Raw genomic sequence first — 18,053 nt, 5'->3', positions numbered from 1 at the left:
TGGCTCGGAATGGCTGGCCAGGACTCGTCTTGCCCAGAACTCAGGGAGCCTGAGGCAAGATTGCCCTAAGGGGACACTCGCCTGGGCTTTATAATTCCAGGTCAGCTTGCCAGCTAACCTACACACACACAGCATGCTGTTCAGAAGACAGACGGACTGGGATATCTTAGCTGTGGAAAAAGTCATGTGCTTGGGACCTGTGCTCAATTCTGAGAGCTCTGAGTCATGGGGACAGCGAGGAGGACACTACTCTTGGGCTAGGGCTGTGCCCTGTCATGGACACCAAGGCTGTTGGGGGATGGTCCAGTTTTCTTCTCAGTCTCCAGAGTCACCCAGCAAGCCTTGCCTGTCAGCATGGGACAGAGGCTGCCTGCTCCGCCAGCCCTGGATCAGTGTAAACCATGAGTGGTGATGGAGGTGTGGGTGGAGGAACCCTCAGGCTGTGCCATTTGGGAGACTGCTGATTGCTGCACTGTCCCCAAAGTGTCAGCCTTCCTTGGCTTTGGTAGGGACAGCAAAGAGCTGAGCCCACCATCCATACAAGGACCCTCCGTGGGTGTAGCATTTGCTCAGGCCAGTGTGCATGTTTTATATGCATGTCCGAATGAGCATTACATTCGGAAGAGGACTTTGGACCCTCTGGAGCTACAATTACAAATGATTGAGAGCCACCATGTGAGTGCTGAGAACCAAACCCAGGTCCTCTGTAAGAGCAACAAGTGCTCTAACCCACCGAGCTATCTCCACGTGTGTGCCACACCGTACCTCTCTTTTAAAAAAGAGGGGAAAAAGAGGGCAGCTCTAATCCTGGGACTCCAGAGGCTACAGAGACAGGAGAAGTGCCAGCCTGGGCAATGTACCAAGTTCCTCTTTGAAAACCAGGGGGCTGGAAAGATGGGGTCTCAGTTTAGAGCACTTGTCCCTCTTCCAGAGGATCCAGTTTCAACACCAGTACCCACGTGATCAAAAACCATCCCGTTCTCCAATAACTCCAGTTTCAGGGGACCTGATACCCACTTCTGACATCAGAGGGTACCAGGCACACACATATATGTGGGCAGAATACCTATGCACATAAGTAAATATTTTAAAAAGTAACAACAACAAAAAAGAAACAGGAGGTGGAGAGATGGCTGTCAGTCCAGCACTTGCCCGACAAACATGAGGACCTGAGTCAGATCCCATGAGAGTACCCTGAAAGCTGACTGTGGCGGTGTGTGTTTGGAATCCCACCACCAATACAGTGGTACTAGGATAGGCAGGTGTTCCACCTTGCCTGGGTTATGCCATGCTGGGGCTAGAATCCAGTGTCTGCATGCTAGGCAAACACTGTACCAACTGAGCCCCAGCCCCAGCTCCCATTGCCTAACTTCGATGTGTCCTTTCTCTCTGTCAAATCCCAAATGACAGACAGTGATGGCACTGGGATGTGGTTTCTTCAGTGGCTACAGATAGAGACCTCCCTCTACAGTCTCCACAAGGGCCAACATGATCCCCCTCAGAGATCCAGTGGAAAGAGTGGAAAGGCAGTGTTAGGTTTTGGGGTGGGAGGCATTTCAGGGAAACACTGTGATCGGTCACTGTAGAGCAGTGGTTTTCAACCTGCCTTCCTGATGCTGCAGTCCTTTGATACAGTTCCTCATGTTGTGGTGACCCCACCACCAGAAAATTACTTTGATTAATACTTCCTAACTGTAGTTTTGCTACTATCGTGAACTGTAATGTGACTAGCGGGGAGGGGGGTTCCCGTTGGTTTTGGGGGGTTGTGACCCACAGGTTGAGAACTGCTGTTGGATTAAAAGAGTTGCTGACATCATGAGCAAGCAGGCAAAGGCTTGGTGGATCCTCCAAGAGTTCAAACCCAGTGCCAGAGACAGCATGGTGGGGGTCTCTGAAGAGAGAAATCGGAGTCCATTTAGCAGAAGTGGGGATCTATTCTTGTAGTTTCTGAAGATGGGGGAAGTTGCATAACAGAGTCTGCCATGTGGCTCATTCCCAGGCAGGGGCAGGGACTCAGTTCCCCATGTGAGAGATTCCAGCACCTGGGATTGCCTACTGACCTGACCAGGGCCTCATGCACTCAGTCAGCCCCCCCTCCCCTCTCTCTCTCTCCCCCTCCCTCCCTCTCCCTCCCTCCCTCCCTCTCCCTCCCTCCCCTCTCTCTCCCTCTCTCTCCCTCTCCCCCTCCTTCTCCCTCCCCCTCCCTCCCCCACTCCCTTTCCCTCTCTCCCTCCCCCTCCCCTCCCTCTCCTCTCTCTCTCTCTCTCTCTCTCTCTCACACACACACACACACACACACACACACACACACACACACACACACAGTTGGGTTCCTGCAGTATCTGTGCTGGCCTCAACAGAGACTGAATTCCACGATTATGATCTTGGTAGCACCTTGTCTCTCTTGTACCAACTCGATCCAGGAACCATGGCTCTCCTTCCTGGAGGGCACACAGGCTGCAGAGCCCCAGGAGACTTCAGCCAGTCCTCAGAGCTTGTAGTGTGCATGATAGGCCTCTCAGCAGGTGTCTGCAGACAGCATCATTAGACCCTAAGACCAGGATCCTGGCCTGGGGTTGCTGAGGTCATGTCTTGTAGACAGTGGGAGGCTAATACCCCCCTCCCCAGATCATCATCTCACTACTCCACTGCCCTGTCTTCTCCCTTGATGGACCTTGGCCCTGGTGGCTCTGTGCACCCCCACACACATGGTTGTGGGGTCAGAGGCGGGCCTGCCAGCCCCGGGGGTGGGGGTGGGGTGGTGTAGGGTGGCTGTCTGCTTTTTTTCCCCATTGCTGCAGTTTATACAAACACTCAGCCACACAGCCTCTGGGACTTGGCCAGAGCTAGTCAGGGCTGGTAGCCAGGGCAACCAGACTCCCCTTCTATCCCTGGGCCTAAGTTAACCCCCCAAACTCCTTTCCTTGTCCCCAGAGGGCCCTCAGGCACCCTGCCCAGGATGCTTCCTCAAATTGGGACCTCTCCAGCTGGGGAAATACAGGGTGACTGTGAGGGAGGGAAGCAAGCGTTTGTCTTGGGCCTCACGAGGAGGCTGCCTTGCGGAGGAGGAGGGTGTTCTAATGTAGCCTCTAGAGCCCCCATGGCCAGCTCCTCTGTGGACTGAGGAGGGACTGCCCTTATCTGAGCAGTCATGGGTGTCAGGTGACTGAATTGTGGGTAAGGCTTCCCTGGCAGGAGGGAGCGCTTCTGTTTGCTGTATCTTGTTCCTCTGCCCTGGGGCTGGAACTGATGGGAACCTGGAATCAGGGGGAGCTCACCCTTCCTGGAAAGGCTCGGTGGCGTGCTTGGGTTCCTCACCATGTCCCCACACCCTTTCCGGGTTTCCAGCTACATCGGAATCAACACTGGTTCTGCTTTTTCCAGGAAAGACAAAGTGGGCTGACCGTGCTGGCCCTGCTAAACGCCTCCCTCCGTGGTGCTGTCCTCCACTTTGCTCCTCTGAGAGGGAGGGAGAGGGCAGGTTGTGGGCTTCCTGGGCAAGATGCCTCCAGAAGTGGTGCTTCCCAAGGCCAGAGCCCCACCATAGCCGAGGTCCCACTCTACAGGGTCTTCACTGAGAGGTGTCCCTAGCAATGGAGACCATGTCAGCCCCCACCTGGGTCTTCAGGACTGGCTAGAGCCAACAGCCAAGAACTGTTCCAGAAAAGAACAGACAAGATGTCCATGGGGCTGCTGCCCTCTGATGGCTACTGTGGGTACTGCACAAGGCTCAGGAAACCATGAAGGAATGGGACTGTGGTCCGTCCACTTGAAACCTGTCAGGTAGATCAGCACCTGAGCTGTGAATAGAAGGGTAGGTGGGCAGTGTTTTGTCTTAGAGCCATACCCACGCCCAGCTTGACAGCCTGTCCTTGTCTTTCAGGTGCAGGAGGCCAGCCCTGAGTTGTCCCCAGAGGAGAGGAGAGTCTTGGAAAGGAAACTAAAGAAGGAACGGAAGAAGGAAGAGAAGAAGAGGCTGAGGGAGGCGGGCATCGCTGCTACACAGACTGCCAAGGTTCAGACGCTGCCAGCCAAGCCCTCGGCTGCCACCCTGGCCCTGGAGTACCTCCAAGGGTAAGCACTATTGTGCTGAATCCAGTACATCCTGCCACTGCCCGTGGCACCGGGTAGAAGCTGGTCCATTGTAGCAGGGGTGAGAGTGGTCCAGCCCAGGTACTGGGGAGGCCCCTGCCTGCCCAGCTCTGTATCCACAGAGCTGCCTGCAAGCACATCTCCTCTTCTCTTTACCCTGTGGAGGGAGGTGTCCTGTGGCTACTGTGTGTCCACACGCACCCCACTCATGACTGAGCACTGAGGACAGGCATTCTAGGTGGCATGATGATCCAGCCCTAAACCACAGGAGACTGCAGACTGTGACAAACCTTTAGCTAGGGCTCTTCCTAGGTGTTTTGTTTTTAAGATTTCTTTTGGAGCTAGAGAGATGGCTCAATGGTTAAGAACACTGGCTGTTCTCCCAGAGGATCAGGGTTCAATTCCCAGCATCCACATGGCAGCTCACAACTGTCTGTAACTCCAGTTCCATGGGATTTGATGCCCTCTTCTGGCCTCAGCAGGCACAGTTAAGAATAACTAAAAATATTTAAAGCAAAAAAAAAAAAAAAAGAAAACAAAAATATTTTTAGACAGGGTTTCTCTGTATAGCTCTGGCTGTCCTGGAACTCACAGGCTGGCCTCGAACTCAGAAATCCGCCTGCCTCTGCCTCCCAAGTGCTGGGATTAAAGGCGTGCACCACCACACCCAGCGGGGGGAAAAATGCTTTTAAGATTTATTTTATTTTACTTATGCTTTTTTTTGTTTTGTTTTTTTAAGATTTATTTATTTATTTATTTATTATATGTAAGTGCACTATAGCTGTCTTCAGACACTCCAGAAGAGGGCATCAGATCTCATTATCTCATTACAGATGATTTTGAGCCACCATGTGGTTGCTGGGATTTGAACTCAGGACCTTCGGAAGAACAGTCAGTGCTCTTAACCACTGAGCCATCTCTCCAGCCCTACTTATTGGTTTTATGAGACAGGGTTTTTCTGTGTAGCCCTGGCTGTCCTAGAACTTGCTCTGTAGGCCAGGCTGGCCTCAAACTCAGAGATCTGTCTGCCTCTGCCTCACAGAGTGCTGGGATCAAAGATGTATGCCATCATACCAGGCAACTTTATTTTTAATTCTGTGTGCATGTACATATGAACACGCATATCTCTAGAGAGTGCTCAGGCTCAGCACCCTCCATGCAGAGGCCACAGTGGAGAGAGCAGCCTGTCTCCCAGTTAGGTCAGCTTTTAGGCAGATCAAGGGGACCCAGATGCAACCTTATGGAAAGGTGCTTTGGCAGGAGCTGTAGAGGCAGAGGGCTATCCTTCACCCCAAAGCTGGGGCTGTAGCAGAATTCCTTGTGACTGGATGAGCTAGAGAGTGGCCTTCTGTTAGAACCAGTGTTCCTCCTGGCCCTGCTGTCTGGTGCCCGTGGCACATGAGGATCACTTAAAGCAGGCGAAGGTTCAGGAGGGGGAGTGGAGATTCCCACCCACAGGCCCATAAGCCAAAACAAGCCTCAGTCCCAAAATGCTCTGGAGGACCACAGGGGCCAGTGAGCCTTAGCACAGTATCTTCTGGGAATCAGATCAAGTACAAGTACGGTGCGACAACTCCTTCATTGTAGGCCGAGTAATGTCTCTGTCAGGACTGTAGCCGGGGCCCAGGTGGCAGTTGAAGCCTTGCACTTCATCCCAAACCCTGAGTGTGCTTGGGCTCCGTTCTTCTGGATTCTCTACCATTGTATCCAGAGAGGGGATGGCATAGCCTCACTCTTTACCGGTCGTGGCTGAGAACTTGGGGAGACCTGAGGGTGTCTGCCAAATGGCCACTTCCTTCCTACCCTGAATCCCACTGGGCTCAGAACTAGCCCTGCCCTGCCGTTTCAGGTATTTGGGGTGTGGCCTGAGTGCTCTGGTCTGTATGTCACCTCTAGCTGACCTTCCCAGCCTGTTGTCCTGCCTCTGCATCCTCCTGCCCTGGAGAAATCACTCTCAGGGTCTTGGGATGTGTGAGGCAATGGAAGGATGTGTGGTGTGGGGACCTGGAAACAGGACACAGAAAATGTAGCCCTTGACTGTCCTTGGGGTCCTCACACAACAGGAGACCCTCCTTGGACTTTGTGTTAGGTAGAGAGTTCAGCTCAACCCTGAGGTGGGCTGAGAACTGTGGCTTCAGCGGGCAGCCTGTGAGCCTTGTGCAGCAGCTGTGAGAGCCGTGCGAGGGCCTGAGCTGCGAGGCTGGGTGCGAGTCTCAGTCCTTCCCTCCTGGTGCAGAGACCTGGTGTGTGTGTGTGTGTGTGTGTGTGTGTGTGTGTGTGTGTGTGTGTGTGTCTCGTGTGTGTGTGTGTGTGTGTGTGTCTCGTGTGTGTGTGTGTGTGTGTGTGTGTGTCGTGCCCAGTCATTCAGTGTGTGTGTCGTGTGTGTGTGTGTGTGTGTGTGTGTGTCGTGCCCAGTCATTCAGTGTGTGTGTGTGTGTGTGTGTGTGTGTGTGTGTGTGTGTGTGTGTCATGCCCAGTCATTCTTCAGTGGCCTGCAAGGAAATTCCAACTAATGATGGCATACTCCAGATCCTCACTGGCCTCGGCAGAAACATCAGTGAAGAATTAATGAGCCAAGACTGGGCACAGACGCTGAGGGGTCAGAGTGTGGATCCCCAGAATCCGTGGAAGAGTGTGGGGTCCTGCCTGCAATTCCATCTTCAGAAAGCAGAGATAGGGAGTCTCTAGTCCAAACTGACTAAGGAGACCAGCCATATTGGCAAGGTCTGGGTTTGACTAAGAGACCCTGCCTCAGGCAGGGGGTGGGGAGGTGGGGTGACGGGCGCATGCCTTTAATCCCAGCACTTATGAGGCTAACACTGGGGGATCAGCCTGGCTACATAGTGAATTTGAGGCCAGCTTGACTAAATAAGACTGTCACAAAAAAAGAAGGAACGAATTCAAGATGTGTAAAATGCTGCCTTTCATGTTGTAAAATGGAAGAGTTGTAGAGTTGGAAGATGACCCTGGATCCCTAATGTTACCAATGCAGGCACTGCAGATGGCCTGAGGACTCTCCGAGTCTCTTAAGCCAGACTCGGCCAGCACATGCTCTCAGGCAGTGTGGCCGCAGAGCCCCTGGGGTTCTCCTCTCTGTCCTGAGGTGTCTGTCTTGGTTCCCAGGTGGGCTCAGAAGCAGGAGAGCTGGCGGTTCCAGAAGACAAGGCAGACGTGGCTCCTGCTGCACATGTATGATGAGGACAAGGTCTGTGCAATGGATGGGCCAAGGGGGAGCTGGGGGACCGTGGGACATTCAGGTCACAGGGTCCCTGCACGGCAGGTGGGCACCTAGACTGAGCCCTGAATGGACAGTGGACACTTGGGTGTCCGGGTCCACGCACAGCACATGGATAACTAAGCAAAGCTCCTAATGGCCCCAAACTCCTCATCCTTCCCTGTGTGCCACATCAGCGCTGGGATCACAGGTACGCACCGCACTGCACCGCACCGCCCCACCAGTGTATGCAGTACTGGGAATAGGAGCCAGGACCTCGTGCTTATCAGGCATGTTCAAGGCCAGCCTGGACTAGAGATAATGTCTCAAAACCATATCTTTAATTTAGATAGGGAATGTCTGAGGTACAGGAGAATCAAGCCAGCATCCTGGCCTCTTTTCCACCATTGTCCTGACTTTTTCCACCTCTTGTCCTGACAAAGTAGCAACAGGGTGGACTGGGGTTCCTTGCACACAGCTGTACAGGGAGACCCCATCATGAAGACACCTTAGGTTAGTCCCCCCAGGCAAGCACTGCCTGCCCGCTGCTCAGGGTCCCTACCTCGGCCCTCGACTCTGTCCTCTCCCTCCAGGTTCCTGACGAGCACTTTCCTACCCTGCTGGACTACCTGGAGGGACTGCGGGGCAGTGCCCGGGAGCTCACAGTCCAGAAGGCAGAGGCCCTGATGCAGAAGCTCGATGAGGCTGAGCCCGAGGACAGCGGCGGGTCTCCGGGGAAGGTGCAGCGCCTCCGCCAGGTGCTGCAGCTGCTCTCCTAGTGGGCCCTGAGGACTCACTGGCTACCTCCTCCCAGAGCTGTGGGAGCACACGGGTCCCCAGCAGGTCATCTGGCTGGAGTCCTGAGAAGAACCCTTCATCCCCTCCCTATACACTGTAACAGTTTGTAGTGCCTTGGGAGTTGAACATGGCGTCCCTGAAACAGCTCCGAAGTGCCACTCCCACACGAGTGGCCCTACAGTGACTGTAAACAGAGTCTACTTTTTCTACCAAGAATATCTTAGACACTGGCCCAAGCTGGCTTTCCCCATCAGCTGGGATTCCCTGGGGTGTGTGGGGGGGGGGCTCCTACATATTTGATCTGGGGGCCATTGCAGTACAGCCTGAATGCAGCTTACCGGTCTGTAGGGAGAGCCTGTATTGAGGACCCTGGGCCAGTGTGGCAGCTGCCCACGAGCTGGTCAAAGCTGCTGCTCCATGATCCACTCGTTTCAACAACAACCCCATGCCGTTCCTAGTCTCAGCAGCTGGGCCCGGTTCCTTGTCATTGCACCTCTTGGCCAGCTCGTTGGAAACAGAAGGACTAAGCGTTTGTATCTGGACCCATGTCGCCATCAAAACGCAGGCCCCACTCCCATTGAGTGACTTTTCCTTCAGACCATAAAGAATCACCCATAGATGCCACATAGGGAGGCTGCTGACAGGCTCAGAGAGGACTTTGTGCAAGTCGAGCTCACTGAGCAGAGGGGTCGTTAGGGTCTGCAGATGGGAGCCATGGCGTGTCCGCCTTCTGCTTCTTGAACTCCCCCTCAGCCCCCTGCACCAGAGTCACTTTTATACACCCAGGTATGGAGGTATATAAAGGAGGTTTACAGATAAGTATATCCCAAGAAATCTATTTTAAAGTGATTCTGAATACAAATAATTTTCCATGTATTAAAGATAAAGGCAAGTTTGCGTATTCCTGACTGTTTGCCTGTCTAATGCTGCACCAGCCACGGATAGCGCAGCTTGGTTGCTCAGAAGCTGAGGGGCGGGTAGCAGAAAACACTGAGAGCTTGTTTTCCATAAACTGTTTTAAGAACAAAAACCTTGATTTTAAAACCATGACACTCTTTATTCCCAGCGCTTAGGAGGCAGAAGCAGGCCAGTCTGAGTTCGAGGTCAGCCTGGTCTACAGAGTGAGTTCCACACCACGGCTAGGGTCACACAGAGAGACCTGTGACCTGAGACTGATAACATCTGGCCGAGAGAGAGCCAGGGTACAGCTTACTTACACCAGGGCAGTGCAGTGCCCGTGAGGATGCCTCACACAGTTGCTTTTGCTTGCCTGCTTGGTTGGCTTTGGTTTTTTTCTAGGCAAGGTTTGTGTGTGTGACCCTGGCTATCCTGGAACTGGATCTGTAGACTGGACTGGCCTTAAACTCACAGAGATCCACCTGCCTCTGTCACCCAAGTGCTGGGATTAAAGGCGTGTCCTACCAGGTACACATTTTACTTCAAGTTTTTGATCATTACACAGATATGTCTGACTTGCCAAATATTTTGTGCCCAAGCAGGGTTGCAACTCACAGTGGAAGACGCAGGGGGGACGGTGGCTGGGATCTCTAGTAGGTCAGGCAGTCATCCCACCCACCTATCCCTTTCCTCCAGGAATGTTAACAGGCCGAGTCTCTCCAGGGTCTTGTTCAGGTGATGACAGCTGCTCTGATCCAAGGACAGAGGACACAGTCCACCTCCCACTCGCAGCTCCAAGTGACCAGGACGTGCGTCACAGGGAGGAGGAGGGCATCCTGGGCCAGCTGGGCTAAAGCCAGGTGCCCTCAGCTGCCTGGAGGCCCAGGTGTTCACAGCATGCTGAGCCTGTGAGAGCAGCCATAGTCCTTCATGAGCAGTCCATTCAGATCCAGCTGCCACTAGAGGGCAGACCCCATACCCCTAAACCTTAAGCATGTTGTCCTCTGCCTTCCTGCCTGGCAGTTGCCACATGGCAGGAGAGAGGACACACTGGGGCAGCCTCTAGACTTCTAAACTGCGAGCTCACTTGAGTGGAGCAGAGCTGAGCTGTCCCCAGGTCTAGTAAAAGTGATGAGATTGGCAACAGTGGTGCACGCCTTTAATCCCAGTACTCAGGAGGCAGAGGCAGGCAGAACTCTGAGTTCAAGGCCAGCCTGGTCCACAGAGTGAGTTCTAGGACAGCCAGGACTACACAGAAAAACCCTGTTTCAAAAAACAAATGGAATAGGCTTGTTTCTGGTCCCTAGCACTTGAGCACAGTAGCCAAATACTGCATTAATGTGGGGAGACAGGCGGCCAGCCAAAGCATGAACCTCTTCCTGGGTCTTGGGGTCTCAGACAATCTGGCTACAAACCCTGTCCTCAACCTTGTCCTATGTCATTTAGACATTCTGTCACTTCATGTTTAGTTACTTTAAAGCACTGGCTGGGGCCAGCATCAACACAGTACACCACCAAAGCCCAAGGGGGACTTACTCATGTCTCTTTAGACAACAGCGACCTGTCACCACCAACCACCAGACTCTTGGTGCCAGAAGGGACTCAAGTGTTGTATGATCTGGGTCTCACATGTACTCCAACTGGCTCTTGCCACTCATGGTGGCATCTAGGTCTGCCCTTCTGCACTTGGGGAAGCCCTGTACTGATGGTGGCCATATCCATGGCCACAGGAATGCTTCTGGAGAAGGCACAGCTGGAGTTGGCAAGGCACAACAGACATATGCAGCAAGGTTATCACTCGTGCATTTCAAAGCCTTGAGTGAGCGCACAGAGAAACAAGGAATACAAACACCACTGAGAAGAGGAGGGGGCGGGGGGAGGGGTGGAAGGAACAAGGACCATGGCTAAGGGTTTCCTGGTAGCCAAGTCGAAACAGGAAATGTGGTAAGTTCCTCGCTGTTGGTGAGAACTGGCATCAGGAACCAGGCGAAGGTTCCCGGGGCATCAGCTGGGCGAAGCTCTTTCCCTCCAGCTATTCTTGTTCCAGGTAGCCACATGGTGGAATGCCAGTTGTCACAGCAAAAGAAAGGAACAAAAATGTCGCCTGTGGTCAAGCTCAGGCAGCCCCTGGGTCCCCTTGGTACCAGTCAAAGGTGGAGCATCCCGAACTGTGGGCAGAATCTGCCTAGGTAGGGAGATGGGGTATACTGGAGGGGCTGTGGAAGGGCTATAGACCAGGCTTCTGGGGATGGGGGAACCCTGTGACCTGGTGGGAAGCCTGGGTATAGCCAAAGATGGGGGGGGGGATGGGGGGGGGAGGGAAGAACAATGAAGGGATTGGAGTGTAGTCTCTACCCTGAGGATTTGGCTGCCTTGGGGACCAGAATAGAAAAGTGTCTGTAGTGTCCAGGTGTAAAAGCCTGAAAGGTGAGTTAGGGTTCCTATAAGCCCATATCAGGACAGGGTAGGGCTGCTGCACTGGGCCGATGTGCCCTCTGCCCATGATGCCAGATGAAAGGCCAGCTTCCAACCTCCACAGACGGGTAAGCAGCCTTGACACCACTGTACACTGAGTCATAAGAGCTGAGGTGGTCCAGAGGGACAGTGTGGGACTGTCTGCCTATCATTCATTGCTAGGAATGCTACAACCACCCCCAAACCTGCAGTGCACCCTGGAGAAGAGGTAGGCTAGGCTCTGGTAGTTTTCCAGTATGTGTGCACCCTAAGATCTCGGCACCACACACAAGGTCTGGGCAGGAGGCCGCATGGTGAAAGCTGGGGCAGGCCGTAAATCCAGGTCTGCAGGGCTGAGGCCAGGTGGGGGCAGTAGGCGGTACCGCTGAAGGAGGCCAGCGAACAGCAGAAAGAGCTCTGTCCTGGCCAGGCTCTTCCCAACACAGACCCGGCGACCTGCAAGAGAAGCCCATGTAAGATGCCAGGCCTGCTCCTGGAGGGGAGAGGGCTGAGCAGGAGCTGGTGTAGGCACACCCCGAAGGCTAGCAAGTTACCAGCGGAGAATGGCAGGAAGGCCCCCCGCTTCATAAAGCGCCCCTTCGCATCCAGAAAGTGGTTTGGGTTGAACTGGCTTGGGGTCTCCCACTGTGTCTTGTCCAGGAGCACTGAAGTCAGCAAAGGAATCACAGGAGTGCCCTGTGAAGCAGAGGGGTCCCGGGGTGGGTAGGGGACGAGGGCAGGACACCATCTGGGGGAGTTCCTGCCTGCCCCACAGGTGAATATAAGACCCAGGAAGTCCCCCATGCACCCCAAGTCAAAGGGAAGAAGTAAGTGGGGCCCCACCTTGGGGAGCAGGTAGCCACCCAGCTGGATGTCAGCAGCTGTGCAGCGGGGCACATGGGGCAGGAGTGTGATGTACCGCTGGACCTCATGCAACACAGCACTGGTGTAGGGCAGTGCTCTCTGGTGCTCTGGTTGAGGCAGCTGCCCAGGACCCAGCACTCGGTCCAGTTCCTCCTGCACACGACCTAGGCCAGAGGGTAGCACTGTATGGGTGAAGCCCCATTCCTAACCCCCAAGAGTTCTCTATCATGGGGTGACTCTCACCCTGCACATGTGGGTGCTTAACCATCAGGAAGACGGCCCACTGCAGCGTGGCCGCCGTGGTCTCTGTTCCAGCCATGACCATGTCCAGTGTACAGGCCAGAACATTGGCCTCGCCAAACATGTCCTCAGGGTCATCCTCCTGCAGGGAGAGTGGTCAGAACTGGGCTCGAATCTCGGAGGATCCAACCCCATCCTGTACGCCCAGCCTAGTTCCAGGACCCGGAGGAGGATGGGCAGAGATCAGGCTGGGTGGAAAGCACTGGTGTTTACTGGGGGGTTCACCCAACATCAGTGCCCACTCCAGGCATTCACAGGGGCCAATCTCATAGAGGAGACTGAGACTCCCAGAGGTCCTCAACAGATGGGGAAGAGCCCTCCATAGTTCCCCTCCCGTGAACTGGGGCCTCCAACACCCCACCACCCCCGTCTCCGATGAAGCCCTGTCCCCGTCCACACCTGGCCCTGCTGAAGCAGAGCTTCCACATAACTCTGCGCGGTACCGCCGGTTGGCAAGGGCGGTCTCCGCGTTTCCAGCAGGGTTCTCAGGATGGTGCGCACCTCCTCGATCTTGCTCAACACCGGCCTGTGCAACCGCAGGAAGGCCCCCAGCCGGGGGAACGTGTTGAATAGCTGCGTGTGGGCGGGACAGTGGGGTGGAGTAGAGGTGAGATGACAGGTGCAGTTACTGTGAGCAAGCCAATCCATCCATCAGGTGCAGGCTCTGGACAAACGAGTCAGGGCAATGCTGCCCCTGGCCACAAGAGGGCACTAGACCAGCAGTACTGGAGGCTTGTCAACCCTCCTGGAAGTCCAGGGAGCAGGAGAAAAATCTCAGGGTGTTCAGGAAGGAGCCAGCTGACCTGATACATTTGGATAGCTCTGTGCAAGATCCAAGTACTCTTTGCTCCCCGGAAACATGTTCCTTTCTATTATCGCTGAAGGGAAGGAGTCATAGCTATGCGGGCTCACAGGTCCTTCGGACGGGCAATGTGTGACTTACAATAGAGTGGGTCTGGTGCCAGTAAGTCTTCAGAATTCTGGGTGCATTAGCAATTACTGGGGAAATGCCTTATATTGCTCTAAATGGTGGGGACCATCTCTACTGCCCAGGCTATGGGGGGGGGGGCACCTCCTTCATCCCCCATAGGGAGTGCTCTGGGATTGAGCTCACTGCCTGCTCCTACTACTTGAATGGAAAGACCAAGCTTAAGAGCAGGCTCACCACAGTGGCTGCTCCTCCTCAGCCCTGTAGGGCCTCATCCTGAGCCAGGACCCAACAGGAACAGATGCTGGCTCAGCAGCTCCTGGCCCTCGGGATTGCCCACCTTCCAGAGGTGAGCCTCTCATAAGGCTAGGTGCTACGTGTCTAGGCTTCAGTGTCTAGTCCAAAGCCAGGACTCTTTAAATGTTAGGGCCCTGGACATTAGAAAGGCTGAGTTTCATGATTTCTGTGATGCGGAGGTCAAGAAGGTGCCTAGCCAGGCATGGTAGCACACACCTTTAGTTCCAGCATTCAGGAGGCAAAGACGGGTAGATCTGTGTGATCGAAGCCAGCCTGGCCTACATAGACAGTTCCGGAACAGTCAGGGCTACATAGAGACACTCTCTATCAAAAGAATAAATAAGTACAAGGAAACGTGCCTGGGTGTGGGGGACCCCTCGGACTCAGGTCCCACAAACTGTAAAGGTCCTCGCACACACTTCAGCAGCTGCACTTATTACTATAGGGGTGTGTGAAAAGGTGGGGCTCTTTGGTCCAAATGCCCCATCTGCCAGAGAGCACAGGGCCTGGTTCATGTGCAGTCTGTCTTTAGCCGATGTCACACATCCATTGTTTGAAGATTGTTAGGTACCAACCAGCCCTGACCTCAGGGTTTAGAACTGGGCCCAACATTCTAGTTCAGCTGGGGCTCAATTTCCTGTCGGGTGGCAACCTCTCACCTGTATGCCAGGTGACCCCAACAGGACCATGACCTGGTCAATGAGACTCAGCAGGGACACAAACACAGGATCCTGGTAGTCAAAGCGCTGGCCGAAGAGAAGTGTGAAGGTGATGTTGCAGGGTGCCCAACCCAGCAGGGCTAGGGGGAGGGGCTGGCCTGTAGGTCAGGGAGAAAGATAGGCCTCAGATGGGAATAGATGCTGGGCAGGGGCATCCTGGTCCCCCACTCACCTCCATAGCTGTCCAGCTGTCCTTTAAGACAGGCCAGCTCCTGCAGCGCCTTTCCCACCATGGATGGCTGTTGCACACCCAGGCTCTGCAGTGTGCGCACCGTGAATTGGCGACCCACCCTCCAGCGAGCTCCAGAAGAAAAGAAGATGCCTGTTGGGTAGACATGAGCCATGAGTGCCAGCCACGCCCCATCTGATGATGCATGCAGGGAACAGGGGGCCCACTCTGGGGGGGGGGTGCAGGCTCAACTCCAAGCCCCTCCCATTTGGAGGTTACCCTGGGTCATACTTCTCCTGCCTTGCAATAGGCTGATCCTGTCTCTCCCTAGTACCAATCCAAGAGGCCTAGTCCCCTCCCCATCTGGCAAGGAACCCTAATGCCCACCTACCCCCACCTCGCTGGATGTGCTGGAAGATGGGAATTGGAGGCCGGTCGGCTAGATCATGCCCAGTTCCAACCAAGGCCTCCCTCACCACCTCATAGCCTGACAGCACCACGGTCTTCTGAGATCCCAGATGGATTGTGAACATCGGCCCGTAGCGTTCTGAGAGCTGGTGGGGACAAACAGGTGTCAGACAGGCAGTCTCCACCCACCCTCTAAGAGTTACATACAGCTGTATTGTATATAGGCTGGAAGCTAAAGAGCTGGAGAGAACCCCAAGAGCCCCTCCAGTCTCCCCAGGAGGGGGCGCTGTTCAAATGTTCAAACTTCCATCACCCCACTTCAAAGAGAAAACGTTGAAAAAAATGAGAAAGCTAGAGTGGAATTTGTGGGTCTCACCCAGAGTCGTGGCTGGATCTGCCTGATCTCTACTCCTCAGACTCGGCTCTGAGGTAGGGTCTGAGCCTCTGAACCTAGTGCCTGCAGCCACGTCGGAGTCTAGCCTGATCCACCCTAGGAAAGGTGTGGCAGAGCCACTTCAAGCTAGCTCTGCAGTTGTGTGGACTTCTCTGCAAACAAGAGTCCCCCCAGACAAAAATCAAGGTCCTCCATCCTACTGAGTCAGTTAACCCTGGCTAGTGGCGGTGCAGCCAGCTTACCTTCATGTCTGAGTTCTGGGGAGAAGCCGTACCCAGCTAATACCCTACCCAGACAAGGGCACTGCTGCCCTGCCACATTTCCAACACTTCTAGACACACCTGCCAGTCTCTTCCTCATTGTTCCAGAGCCCACCCTGCTCACCAATCCTGAACCCTGACCCTTGACTGCTGCCCCGCTCTATCTATCTATCTATCTATCTATCTATCTATCTATCTATCTATCTTTTATTTGCAATTCTGGGATAGAACCAGGCCCTCATGAATGCTAAGCAAACACACTACAATGAGCTATATCCCTAGCCCTAGGCCACTCTTGCTTCCAATATCTGCTCTCTGGGGCCAAGCCTCTGGAATCCCGAATCCCCTCCTGGCTTCCCTTGTCAGTGCTGGGACACAGACACCATGTGAGCTGTGAGATGAAATAGGGTCGCCCACCCTACCTCCATCAGTGCCCGGTCTTGTTGGGTCACACCCAGCAAATGCAGGTTCCCCAGGAACGGCAGAGGGCGAGGCCCAGGGGGCCACCGAGGGGCCAGGGAGGGGCTCCGGGTGCAGCCCTGGAGCAGTCCCCACAGCCCCAGAAGGAGCAAGATCCCCCAGACACCCAGGAGCAGCAGAGCCATGTGAACAGCTGGATAGCAAATCCTCAGCTCTCCAGGGGCCCAGTGAGCCCTCTGCCTTATAGCCATCCTCCCCAGGGCGTGCCGGCACCCCACCCACCCCACCACCCAGAGAATGTGGAACGAGCAGTTTGCAGGGGACAGCCCAACAGGAGGCTTAAAGGTACAGGTTATGTGGAATGTGGGGTCTCCTCTGTGGCAGGGGGCCTCGGTTGGGGGTTGAAAGGACCTCTGTAGGCAGTACAGGGCCAAGACTTTTTGGGCACAGGTTATCCAAGCCTGGGTCAGGCGAGGTCAGACTTCCAAGATACCTACATCCATCCCTCCCTGTCTCCTCAGGTTCCGGTGTCACAGTCAGAGCCGTGTCTATTCTGTCCCCCACTTTGGGAACCGATAGTTCTCCGTGGTCTCCCATCAAAGTGGAACTTACGGGACTCTGAGACTAGACCCTCATCCTGAAAGAAAGGATGAGGGTCCCCTGTGTCTCAGGCCCCTAGTGCCCAGCAGGTACACTGAATGCCCTGTGCAGCCATCAAGGACCTCTCTCACCACAAGGACCTCAAAGCTCATAGCCTTCAGAAGCAGTGAGTGTCTGCTGAAGCTGAGGGAGCTCACTCACCCCAGCAGCCTAGAGTAAGAGGCACAACCACCCGGACACTGAGGGGCCATCCCATTTAGGAGACTGTGAACAGACCCAGCAGGTGGCTGGGTTTACAGCCCTAGCTGTCTGGGCTCTAATCCTGTCTCTTAAACCCTGGAGGCCTCACTGGGGAGGAGGTGCCTCGGTGAGAAAGGGCTCTTGGCACCAGAAGTAGCTGGGTTGCTTCCTGCAGCCTGCCTCGACATGAGGCACCTGGAGTCCTATCCCCCAAGCAGGGCCCCTCACCACGGGGCCTATCCCCTGGGGTGATAGCCACACCCTGCACAAATGCTGAGCTGAGGAAGGCGCAGAAGCCATCCACAGTCCTTACACCCAGGTCTTGTCTGTGGAGAGAAGCCCAGCCTAGACTGCATTCACCCTAGCATCTCTATTCCCTGCAACAGCATGTCCCTGGGACAGCTCCCTGTCGCTACTGTGGATGTCTGGGTCATGGTTCAACCAACTGCCACCAAGGCCACTTACAGAGCATCCAAGCTAGGGCCCCTACCCAGACAGGAAAATCTACATAATTGCTGCAAGAAATCCTTACTGAGCAGTCGCTATGTGCCAGACTTGGCCAGGAGCGAGGGCTATGGAAATCAGAGGCAGAGGAACCAACAGGATTCTGATGACACAATCCCAGGGCAGGATTGGTGTGGCTCCGTTTGCATGTATTGGAAAGGAGGAAGTCAAGGCAGATGGTATGCTGTGGTGTCTGCACGGTAGCTGGTGAGCTGAGATTTGCCTGGCCATCAGGGACAATAAATGGGATGTGGAGGTAGGTGTAGAAAAGCCAGGCAGGCTGGGACAGGAGACTTGTCAGGGTGATCGGGGCTGTAGTCTGCAGCCCCTCCTGGAGCAGGCACGAGCTCCCATGCCAGCATGAGAGTCCCCATGGCTTCAGCGAAGACCCCAGAATTGCCTGGGTGGGTTAAGTGTTCTGGTGTCCAGGCATCTCTGGACAACTTCCCCTGCAGGGTCCATGCTTCTGCATGGCTGTCTGGTGTGGCCCAAATC

General features: G+C 54.6%; 2 protein-coding genes across 6 annotated transcripts in view; one reads left to right on the top strand and one right to left on the bottom strand.

Moving 5' to 3' along the window:
- The window catches only part of Chlsn (cholesin), a 101,775-nt gene extending 92,770 nt beyond the window's left edge, over positions 1 to 9,005 (top strand). For all 4 annotated transcript variants that reach the window (XM_029477289.1, XM_085837387.1, XM_029477288.2 and 1 more), the window contains 3 exons: positions 3,884 to 4,074; positions 7,216 to 7,297; positions 7,900 to 9,005. In XM_029477289.1, the coding sequence (XP_029333149.1) occupies positions 3,884 to 4,074; positions 7,216 to 7,297; positions 7,900 to 8,085 (459 nt within the window). In that variant the 3' untranslated portion in view covers positions 8,086 to 9,005. The remainder of the gene's footprint in view (positions 1 to 3,883; positions 4,075 to 7,215; positions 7,298 to 7,899) is intronic.
- A 2,718-nt stretch (positions 9,006 to 11,723) lies between these two features.
- Cyp2w1 (cytochrome P450 family 2 subfamily W member 1) lies at positions 11,724 to 16,399 on the bottom strand. Of its 2 annotated transcripts, none has more exons than XM_021161664.2 (9): positions 16,217 to 16,399; positions 15,124 to 15,286; positions 14,736 to 14,885; positions 14,504 to 14,661; positions 13,019 to 13,192; positions 12,563 to 12,701; positions 12,299 to 12,483; positions 12,010 to 12,151; positions 11,724 to 11,911 (listed from the first exon to the last, which is right to left on the bottom strand). In XM_021161664.2, the coding sequence occupies exons 1-9, from the start codon at positions 16,397 to 16,399 to the stop codon at positions 11,724 to 11,726; spliced, it is 1,482 nt and encodes a 493-aa protein (XP_021017323.1). The 2 variants fall into 2 exon arrangements, with proteins under 2 accessions (XP_021017323.1, XP_085692462.1); XM_085836336.1 differs by having other exon boundaries at positions 12,563 to 12,698.
- Between the last annotated feature and the right edge of the window lie 1,654 nt (positions 16,400 to 18,053).

Source organism: Mus caroli, unplaced genomic scaffold, assembly GCF_978045245.1.
Source record: "Mus caroli unplaced genomic scaffold, Mus_caroli_1 scaffold_4, whole genome shotgun sequence".
NCBI lineage: Eukaryota > Metazoa > Chordata > Mammalia > Rodentia > Muridae > Mus > Mus caroli.
The sequence above is the reverse complement of the archived record's forward strand: the minus strand, read 5'-3'. Positions and strand labels throughout refer to the sequence as shown.